The sequence below is a fragment of the Marmota monax genome, unplaced genomic scaffold (genome assembly GCF_021218885.2).
Source record: "Marmota monax isolate L192 unplaced genomic scaffold, Marmota_monax_Labrador192_F-V1.1 WCK01_AAM20220418_F8-fsc00037, whole genome shotgun sequence".
NCBI classification, from domain to species: domain Eukaryota; kingdom Metazoa; phylum Chordata; class Mammalia; order Rodentia; family Sciuridae; genus Marmota; species Marmota monax.
This window is the reverse complement of record NW_026693245.1, coordinates 1685166-1696089: the sequence shown is the minus strand read 5'-3', so window position 1 is coordinate 1696089 and position 10924 is coordinate 1685166. Positions and strand designations below refer to the sequence as shown.

At 44.9% G+C, this 10924-nt stretch overlaps 1 protein-coding gene across 1 annotated transcript in view; it reads right to left on the bottom strand.

Annotated features, from left to right (window-relative positions):
• Positions 1–1949: 1949 nt before the first annotated feature.
• The window catches only part of Myo10 (myosin X), a 204821-nt gene continuing 195846 nt past the window's right edge, over positions 1950–10924 (bottom strand). The window contains exons 36-41 of the mRNA XM_046456288.2: positions 10211–10418; positions 8705–8841; positions 7731–7851; positions 6858–7310; positions 4791–4982; positions 1950–3411 (exon numbers count right to left, since the gene is read on the bottom strand). Coding sequence (XP_046312244.1) covers positions 3310–3411; positions 4791–4982; positions 6858–7310; positions 7731–7851; positions 8705–8841; positions 10211–10418 — 1213 coding nt within the window. The 3' untranslated portion in view covers positions 1950–3309. The remainder of the gene's footprint in view (positions 3412–4790; positions 4983–6857; positions 7311–7730; positions 7852–8704; positions 8842–10210; positions 10419–10924) is intronic.

Here is a 10924-nt window from a genome sequence, read left to right as displayed (position 1 = left end):
ACTTCTAGAATTTATTGAAGGTCCCCAGCATATGACCTAGATAATGTAGAACTTTATTATGACATATTTTTATGTCGACTGATTGTTGTTTGAATCAAGTCTCATAACTGAAAAAACTGCCCTGTTAGATTTCTGAACTATTTTTAGAAATAAATTAGGTGGCCATTTCTTTTTTCCCACAAAGCTGTTTGCTGTACTCTACACTGGTTGAAAAGAATAAGAACATCTCTAAGTATTAATGAAGAATGGCAATTAAAACAGTGTTCTGGGGGAAAAACAAGGTACAAAAGGGTTTAGGCTTTTATATTTTCTTTAAAAATAAATAACAGGGGCAGAGGATATATATGTGGGTACATGCTTGGGACAGTTTAAAGTATTTCTGGAAGAATATTTAAGAAAATGGCAAAAATAAAACAAAACAACCTTGGCTCTACGGATGGAAAACTGGGTAATTCTATGCTGGGAGGAAAAGTCACTTTTTACCTTTAGTATTTAAAAACAAAAAAAAAAAACAGGGCTGGGGATGTGGCTCAAGTGGTAGTGTGCTTGCCTGGCATGCGTGCAGCCCGGGTTCGATCCTCAGCACCACATACAAACAGAGATGTTGTGTCCGCCGAAAAACTAAAAAATAAATATTTAAAAATTCTCTCTCTTTAAAAAAAAATACTTAAAAAAATCACCTGTGTATTCTCTTCCAAAGAATTAAAAATAAGAATATGTGAAAATATAGTTGAGCTTAAATCTGAATGACGCTGTCCTTCACTCTGATGCTGACCTCAATAATAAAAAGGCACAGTTCCCCCACTCAGGTCATTCAAAGCCATGGACATCAAACATACCAACAAGCATGTGCAGAACCGGGGACTCAGAATGGACCATGGGTTGAGGAAGCTATGGGCTCCTCTCCAGGGTGCGGGACAGTTCTGCAGCATTGCAGGCTGTTATGACTGGGGGACCCGGTGGTGTGGACCTCTCATTCCTGTATGCTGCGTTGCAGCACCCTCTGAATCTCCAAATACTTCCAAATAAAACATTAAAGCACACAAAGCTACCGGCACTCAGTGGAGATGCTATTCTCTCCCTTTCCTTCCCTGCCATTTGCTCATGTAACTGGAGGGTGGGGGCGCCCTTCAGGTAGTGGTTCCAGAGGGGATCCAGCCCTCTGGCAGCAAGCCTCTTCAATTGCCACCCCTTGAGGCCACAGGTTCTCAGTAGCACCTGGCTTCAGGTGACTTCCCAGGGCATGGCCAAATGGCTTGTGTGCTCTGCAGCACAGTGAATTGCAGGCGGGTCTGGATCATGGATTTCAAGGTCAGGCATATTTTGGAGACAGGCAAAGGAGACTGACAAAACATATTTCAAAAACTAGATGTGTCTAATGTCACTTACCAATCCTTTCACCTTCTGAGAGAATGATCAAGATGGCCATTAATCTGCCTGATTTTGAGCCTGGGAGCAAAGAGTCCACAGATTCTTTTTCCATGGGTCCAACTAATCACAGATCAGTGAGACCCTGTCTCTTACAAATAAAATACAAAATAGGGCTGGGAAATGTGGCTCAGTGATCAAGTGCCCCTGAGTTCAATCTCTGGTACCAAAACAAACAAACAAACAAACAAACAAAAAAACTGTATCAAGCACACAGACTTTAGTCAGTATTCCCCAGTACAGCACACCTACATAGCATGTTATTTTTTACGTAATCTAGAGATGATTTACCGTATACGAATGGATGTGTGAGGATTATGTGCAATACTGTGTCATTTTATATAAGGGAGCCGAGCATCTGCAGATTTTCACTCCTGCAGGTCCTAGAACCAGTCCCTGCAGATACGAGGGATGAATATACAGGAAACACAGAGCCAAAAGCAATACAACCAAAAATCAAAACAAAAATGAGCCCCTCACAGTTATTTCGAGTCACCCTGATAAAGGAAACACACAGCATGTTAGCTAATATCCTTTATTGTCAGACTTTCTGTGAGCCAACAAACAATTTCACATAGTTGTTCATAAGGGATAAGGCAATTTTTTTTTTTAATGGGTAGACTTCATTGTCCCAAGTCTTTATAACTTTTCCGTATAAAAATAAAGGTCCAAGTCCAGAATATTTTTCTTCTGGTCAAAAATGCTGACTTATTTAGAGGGGCCAGTTCTGACCACCAACATAAACTTGGGATAAAATGGTCTCATTTTACCAAAGCCTCAGCGTTTAATACGGGTGTGCTTCAGAGGTTCGCCCCTGTGTTACCCCTTGCAGCAATGCGGTAGCTTCCCCATATTCAATGCCATTATGTCTGTAATCTATCCAGAGTGGTACAGGCTTACCTCCAAAGAAAAATGTTTTTTAACTTAACTCTTTTAGAAATACAAAGACTCCAAATAAAATGACTTCATATTGCTCTAAAGACAGTACTGGAGTCGGCAGTTTTAAGAGTGGTTCATAAATACAGTTATCTTGTGGGCTGCAGATCTGTTTGTAATACAGCAGACACAGAGTGCAGACTTTGCTACATGTAAAACAAAACTGAGTCAAAACATGTTTTTTCAAAATACAGCAAAGACAGGAAAATCCAGGATTCCGGTTTGTTAATAAAACCACCTTAATAAAGTCACAACTGAAGACTAGAACTCTGAACTATTAAAATATACAGACTGTTTACACCATTGCACATCCTCTTCCCTTTGTGTTTAATGTTCATGAAACAATGATTAAAAGTGTTGAGTTTATGAACACAGGCATGCACGGGCAAGCACAGACACTCAGAAGATGAAACAAAGCAAAAAAGTTAATACATGTCCACGAGGAAGGCTGCCAGCAGCGCTCCAACTAAAATATACCACCCCTCCGCCCTCACCTCCCCACTCCCTCACCTTCCCTCACCGCAGGGAAATCAGGCTGGGAGGTTAGTGCATAATCACGACAGACAACCCCCTCCACTCCGCAGGTTTCCCCGCGGGGAGCACCTCCCCTCAGTAGCACAGTTAAGGTCCACGGGTTGGATCCCAATTAAGGCACTTCTGGCTGCTTTGGTGGCAGCGTGGTTTTTCTCCCCTTTCTTTTTTTAAGGCATGTGTCATCTAAGAGTAGTAAAGCTTTGGAAATTGTGCAGACTGTTAAGGTTGACAGCTTAATACATGATCATTGAAGCTGACAGGGCGAAAAGGACCCCTGGAGAATCCTCTCCCCCAGTGAGGGGCTTCCAGAAAGCCTGGGCAGGTTGGCCATTGGCCAGACTCGGGACCCTGGAGCTGGCCTAAGCCAGAGGGTGGCATGTTCAGATATTGGCTGTGTGGGCTCTTCTGTCTTCACCTGGAGCTGCCCTCGCTGCTCATGGAGCGCGTGGTGCTGTAGCGCTTCTTCACGATCATGCTGATGTAGGCTTTCATGAGCTTGGCCACGTCCACCACCTGCCCAAGGGAGCAGAACCCACACTTGGTTACCAGTTTCCACCAGGTCAAAAGGCCCAGCCTGAACACCAGACATCCTCTATTTATTCTCCAAGCATAAGGCAGCAGCTTTCCATACTAATTCAGGGCTCCTGTCTTCAGTTGAGCTGCCTTTACCTATTCCTAGTCAGGGAATGCGGCTTTTCCAAATACAATGTGCGCCACCTGGTGGTTCATGCATGCAAAACAACAGTTTTGCTTTAGATAAGTTATGAGAGCTTGCAGACACTAGTCTGGGTATCATCAGGGTTAGAATTACTTCCCTTACTGAAAACAAATGAGAACTGTGAAGTTCACAATCAGTCCTGAAATTTGAATCAACCAATTTTGGTCTACCCCTTGGGAGGCAGCGGAAGAAACAGCACCTTGGTCATGGAGGCCAGCAGAGGGCTCTGGGAAGCTGTCCCGACACCTGGCCTGCTTCTGTTCCCTACCAGCCACCTCATAAAACTGGGAGCTCCCATAGCTCCTTCCAAGGGTGCCACCATCACTGCTACCCTCTTTGGCCAGCCCTCCTCACTGCTGGCTATGTCCTGTGACCCCATCCTAACAGGCTTCATCTCCCTGATCCCTCTGCCCTTCCAATCCCACTCCAGATCACTGTGAGCAAAATCACTGTGGAAGTGTCATGCATGAAGATCCCACAGTGACTTTCTATTGTCTACTGGATTCACCCAAATCCTACAGCCTTGCGCTTGGGGCCCTCTGGTTGGGGAATCCCCAGCCCTTTCCTCTCATTGTGCATTTCTGTCTGCCTAGGGTGCCTGCTGCATGGCACCCCCTGCCTCCCTGCCTTCCAGCACCTCGAGCACCCTCCTCGTTATCATACCATGGGCAGCATTTCCGTCTACCTCTTTGCCGCCAGCCACTCCCTTTGTGCAGGCCTCAGGAGACTAGTATTCTTGCTATATTTGTTAAAGTTTGGAGTTGACATACTTAGAGGCTATTTTGTGTATGACTTTGAGATCTAGAATTAGCTACACAGATGGTCATGCCCCTCGGCTCCCTCCTGCTCTGTGACCGCAATCAGAATCAAGTCTCACTGCTGCAATGCTTTGGCACAATTGTCTAATTTTCACTTTAAATATTATGCTTTTTCATGGACATCTTTATCATTTCCCTTTCTCTTCCTTTCCTCCCTGATAAAATAGAACCAAATTTCTCTATTTTAAAGGTATGCAGAAGAAATTTGGGCTTAATTTGGGGGGAGGGGCCACAATACTGCACTTTCATATAAAAACAAGGAGAGTATCCAAATGGTCAAAGGTGTCAGGAAATGGGGTGCCACCTTGCTCTTTCCTCAAGGTCACCAGTGAACACATGCCTGTTCTGCCTCTTACCTCACTGGTTTCGAAGAGCAGTTCCCGCTCGTCCACCACGATCTTGTACGTGTTTGCCAGGGGTGCCCCGAAAGAGAGGATGTGTTCATACTGGAAGACTTCTAATGGTCTTCCCTCCCCACGCTTGTAGACAGAGACGGCATCCGCGCTGACGCCCAGCCAGAGCTCCTGGGGGAAGCCGCCTTCCTTGCACTGGTGGCCAAAAGAGTTGGGATGAAGGTTTAATGGCAAGGCAGGAGAAACACAGTCTAGAAGCCACCAGACAGAGTGAGACAAGAGCTCAGCACAGAACTCTGACTGCATTCACTGTATTCACGGCAGCTCTCTGGCTACCCTGATTGACTTCTGACTAGATGATCAATCTTACGAACTGGGAACCTCATCAGTCTAAGGTGCTGTATGGACTCTTCACCTCTTGGAAGCATTCTACTATTTAGCCACCTGAATCAGCCACATGGAAGAGGGCTGATAATGCCATTGGCCAGGGACTTGACCAAGATCTCCAGCCACCAAGTGGCCTGAGCCAGGTCTGCTGCTGTCTCTAGTTCTTTCTCTAATCCTTTCTGGGATGGCCACAGAGGAACATTCTCCAAGTCCCCGTGTGCCAGGCAATTTTGGCTCTTCTTTACAGGAGCAGCACCAACTTTTTGCCTTTTAGTGTAAACAGGCAGTTCACTGTCTGACTAAGATTTCTTACATACATCAGTGGAAGAAAAGGAGGCTAAGTGGAGAGAACAGCAATGTAGGCTGAGCTGAACCAGTGCAAACCAGGAGACGTATAAATTGAGGATGATGAAAAGAGGAGGAACACGGTACAAAGCATCTGATTTATACTTTGGGACAAACATAACTGAACCAACCATGGACCAAACCCCAAACAGCATCCAATGAGAAGCAATTAAAGGATCTTAGAAACTAAAATTAACATTTAGATTTTTATAGAGCCTCAATTTAAAGTCATCAGATAACATACTGAATTACTGTGACTATAAGAAACTGGAAGCTAAGCCAGATCAGAGAGGAAATATTTGGGCTTTCAAAGTCATGTGCTCTCTAATTCACAATAGCTAGACTGTGGAACCAACTTAGATGCCCTTCAATAGATGAATGGATAAAGAAACTGTGGTATATATACACAATGAAATATTACTCAGCAATAAAAGAGAATAAAATCATGGCATTTGCAAGTAAATGGATGGAGTTAGAGAATATCATGCTAAGCGAAGTAAGCCAATCCCCAAAAACAAAAGGCTGAATGTTCTCTGATAAGTGGATGCTGATCCATGGGTGTGTGTGTTTTGGGTGGTGGTGGGGGGCTGGTGAAGAACTTTGATTGGGCCAAGGGGAGGCAGGGAATAGGAGTGGGTATGGGGGTTGGAAAGATGGTGGAATGAGATGAACATCATTACCCTAGGTACATGTATGACTGCACAATGTGGTGCGACTCTACATCGTGTACAATCAGAGAAATGAAAAGTTGATGGTCAAAACCTTCTTTTGATCATCAGTAGGAATTCCTTTGAAATAATGGTCTACTTTAAAAAAATTAAAAGAAGAAGAAAAAAAAAAAAAAACGGGAAATGAATCAGAAATTCATTAAACCTCAGCTGGTGGCTAAAAATTTTAAACAACTTAAATGCAGGTTTCTATCAGCATCTAAAAAAATCAGTTCTGTAGCTTCCATAGGAACAAGTAGCAATTATTTAAGAACAGATGAAGGGGCTGGGGTTGTGGCTCAGTGGCAGAGCACTTGCCTCGCACATGTGAGGCACTGGGATTGATCCTCAATACCACATAAAATTAAGTAAATGAAATAAAAGTAGGTGTCCATATACAACTAAAAAAATTAAAATAAAAAAAAAGAACAGATAACATCTTAATTTTGTATTCCTTCCTAAAATATTATAGGAACATTTACTGCAAAGGAAGAAAAAAAGCTCTGGGGAGGTAGGAGGTGTTAATGGTAAAGTTCGGGAGGCTTTCATAAAAGAGGGTGAGAGAGCACAGTGTTCCAACTTGTCTTCCCGCCACATGAACCTGCCCACCCGCACAGCAGCCAGCTCTCACCTCCACGTCGAAGAGCGTGGACCCGTAGCCAGGCCACTCCTTGATCAAGGCCATGTACTTGGCCATGGCCTGCTCCTGATTCATCCCCTGAAATTTCTTCCACTTGTCAATGATGCTGGCTCGAGCAGAGCTGACTTCCTCCTTAATCCACATGTCCAACATCTGCTCCTCCTCAACCTTCTGCCGAACAACAGACCCCGTCCGGAAGCTCCGCCTCAGTGTCCCCTCCAGGAAGCTTGTCCTCCTCTTCTCCAGCCGCTCGCAGGGGGTGAAGCTCTTGGTGGACTGGCTGATGCGGGTTTTGAGTCTCTGCAGGGAATAAACCTCTTCGAGAGGTGGGATTGTGGCGTGCAGAGTGTAATCCCCCTGCAGGTACTGGAGCCGCAAGGCAGCGAGAACCTGGAGGTTTTCTTCAGGAGCTGGATGGTGGCCGTGGATAACTGCTTCGTGGGCCTGAAAGGAGGAGGCGACAGCCCTGTGGTCAGAGCGGCACTGTTACAGGATGCCCATGCCCCCCTCATGACTGCTCTTGAATGTCACCCTCCCTGACTGCCTGAAGAAAATCATACCCTGAGCCCCTTACCATTTTCAACCCAAAATTACTCCCTGGTGCAGATACCACTGAACTCGTTCCACAGCTTCTATTCCTCGTGATCTGTGTTCCTCAAATGAGAAGAGTTTCTGGCAGGGAAGCTGACATAAACTTTGTAGAAGTTCCATTCTACAAATGAATGCTAGAGCCGCTGGCCTTGTCCCTGCTGGGAATCTAGCACCACGCACCATTTCTAAGGACCAGAGGTGGATTTATAAGGCTCCATCATGGGATTCTCTGCTGTGTGCCAGCAAGGATCTATTTTTAAGAATTCTCTTTACCTGTTCAAACATAAACGCAAATTCCACACTGTCTTTTGGCACATTGTCCGTGTCCAGGAAGCAGTAAAGTTTGAAGTAGAATTTCCAAGGCAAGTCCCCTGATTCTGATGTGGCGGCCAGCCTAGAGAGAGAAGTCACAAGACTCAGAAAGCAAAATGAGAGATGGCCCTTGGGTGGCCTGCAGGGAGCTGACTTACATGGCAGGAGGAGGCACTGACCATGCTCAGATGACAGTGAGGCTGGACTTGGGGATGGGGATGGGCCGGGGGAGAAAAAGGGGGGGCTAATCATAGTTCCCGGCAGTTTTATCTAACCAGAAGTCTCACTCTACAAAAACAAACATGAAGCCTTCAGTTAAAACTATGCCAACTAGTACTTTTTGAGGAACCCAGATTGATTAGTACCGGTTAGGCCTTATATTGAATCCACAGAATGGAAAGAAACAAAGGTCATTTCTTCATTTCCTTTACCAATCCTGAAATGATTCATAAATATTGAATATTCTTGTATGCAGACTGCATTTATGCTGAGGAATAACTTTTGTGCCACCACCTAGGGGGCACGAAATAAAAAATGAAAGTGTGAAACTCCAAGTGTGATATTGCAGGTGCATTTCATAATGGAAACATCAAAAGTGGTTTGAAGAGCTTCTAAGTTGGCTGATGGCCTAATTCAAAGCTTATGACAAGTGAAAACCTAAGAATCAAGAAATTCGAAGACAATGAATACAATAAGTGACTGAGAAAGAGAATGGGTTGAAGAACCAGTTTCAAGTTAAATCATATTTGAGACTGTGGCTTCCTCTAGTAATCAAGAAACACAGCTGGCAGAGCTGAAAAGATAAATATGCTCAACCCAGGTAAAACCAACTAACTTGAACATACAGTGAACCAAACATGGAATGGAAGTCCAAACCCTCAGCCCCTGCTCTGACATTTTTTACTTGCCCTTTCAGCACTTTATGAAGAACTTACTTTTCAAACTTTGCTAGAACATCAGCTACAATGGTTCGGCTTTCGATGGCTTTGTCCAGGTGTCCATTGTACTCAAACAAGGCAAACATGTTCCTGCTGTCCTCCATGGCGAGACCCCGGATCAGTTTCTCTACCACCTGGAAGACACACGGGAATTCCTCAGCTCTGGAGGCTATGGTCCCAACACATAATTCTAGAACGTGCCTTCATGTGGACCCAGAGGGAGCTGCTGGCACAAGTGAGGGTCCAAGTAGCCTCCTGAAACTGTCATGTGTATGATCACCCAGAATCTCAAAGGTGACATTTTCCCCTTATTCTCCTGTTTTTGGTTTTGGTGCAGTGGACTGAATCGACAGACGCTTTTACCACTAAGCCACATCCCCTGCCCTTTATAAAATTTTGAGACAGGGTCTTGCTAAGTTGCTTTGCTTATTAGGTCCTTGCTGAGTTGCTGAGGCTGGTCTTAAACCTGTGATCCTCCTGCCTCAGCCTCCCTAGTTGCTGGGATTACAGGCATGTGCCACGGCGCCTGGCTTTCCCTTCTCTTAAAAGTTAATTTTATCTCATTCTTGCCAAGGAAGAACATAGGGTACTTTACCAATCAATGGACACATTTCTTGCAAACCCATACTAATAGGGAAAGTAAAAACACTGAAGTACTGTCTTTTAGCTAATAAATTCATAAACTCCAAAAAACAAGTGACTTCAATGATACTTCTTCCACACAAGAAGCCTTCTGAGGTTTTACTGTACTAATTCTTTTAGCCAATGGGTTTCATAATGCTAAGATTAAATTGAATAAAGAAAATGAGTTGGGTGCACAGCTGTAATCCCAGCTTCTCAGGAGGACCTCAAGTTCAAGGTAATTCTGGGCAAATTAGTGAGATCTTATCTTAAAATTAAATTAAGAAAAGTGGGGGCGGGCTGTGGAGGTAGCTCAACAGTAGGCCCAGCATGCCTTGGGTTCAACCCCCAGTACTCCAAGAAAAAAAAAGTTCATCTGACCCAACATTCTCAATATTCACGTGGCAAAAAAAAACACCCTGGGGCTGGGGTTGTGGCTCAGTGGTTGAGCCACATGTGAGGCATTGGGTTCAATGCTCAGCACCAGGAAAAAATAAAAATAAAAAAAACAAGATAAAGATGAAGTGTCAATCTACAACTAAAAAAATATTTAAAAGAAAAAGAAACACTCTGTTGCAGAAATAACACCCTACATCCTTCAGGAACACAGCAATGTACCTGAATCAACTCTGCTGCCTCTACTAGATTCTCAGCTGCTTCTCAGATTAGCAGGCACGAGTACAACTTTTTGTTTCCACTCATCTTTAGGAACTATTTGAACCTCTAGGTACATGCAATTGGTTGCAGGTTGCGCTTGCTTCCCTGTTTACCGAGCAGCTGGGTACTGTACGAGACAGCCAGTCTAATCGTGCATGACCTCACTGACTTGGGCGTGTGGGCAGTTGTGCATCAAGTGGGATGAGGGCATGCCCTACGCCTCACCTCCCCAGCTGTGGTGTGGGAGGTGATGGTGATCTTGCAGGAGCCGCCGCCATGGCAGTACACTGTGGACGTCATTTCCTGCCTATGGATCAGAGCTTCGATTTCATCCCGGGAAGGCACAAACTCTCGGCATTTGGTTTTCTTAAGTGATTCGTAGATGAAGAGGGCGTATTTTTCCATCTCGGTTCCTGGAAACTGTTCCCGTACCCTAGGAGACAAATATATGAACTATTAACTGTAGATGGAGACTGGTTGGTCTTGGGATCTGGGCTGTGGGAAGGTCCTGGAGCCCAAGATGGTGAAGGCAGCAGTACCTTCCTGTTGAGTGCCCAGTTCATTCTGTACAGATTTCAGCCTAATTACAGAAAAAATAAAGAGCTGGTGTGTGTGTGTGTGTGTTGGGGGGGGGGCACTCCCACTGCCAAGCACCTTGCCAGTGCCATTAACACTTCAACTAAGTCTCATGCTGCTGCTGCTCCCCCCCACGCCTCCACCCTTTTTTTTTAGTACCAGGGATTGAACTCAAGGGCACTTAACCACTGAGCCACATCCCCAAGACATGGTCCTGCTAAATTGCAGGAGCTGGCTTTGAACTTGTGATTCTCCTGCCTCAGCCTCCTAAAGTTGCTGGGATTACAGGCGTGCGCCACCAGGGCTGGCTCATGCTTCTTAATGTCTTATGAAAGTTGTTTCCCCACAGTTAACCAAAATCAG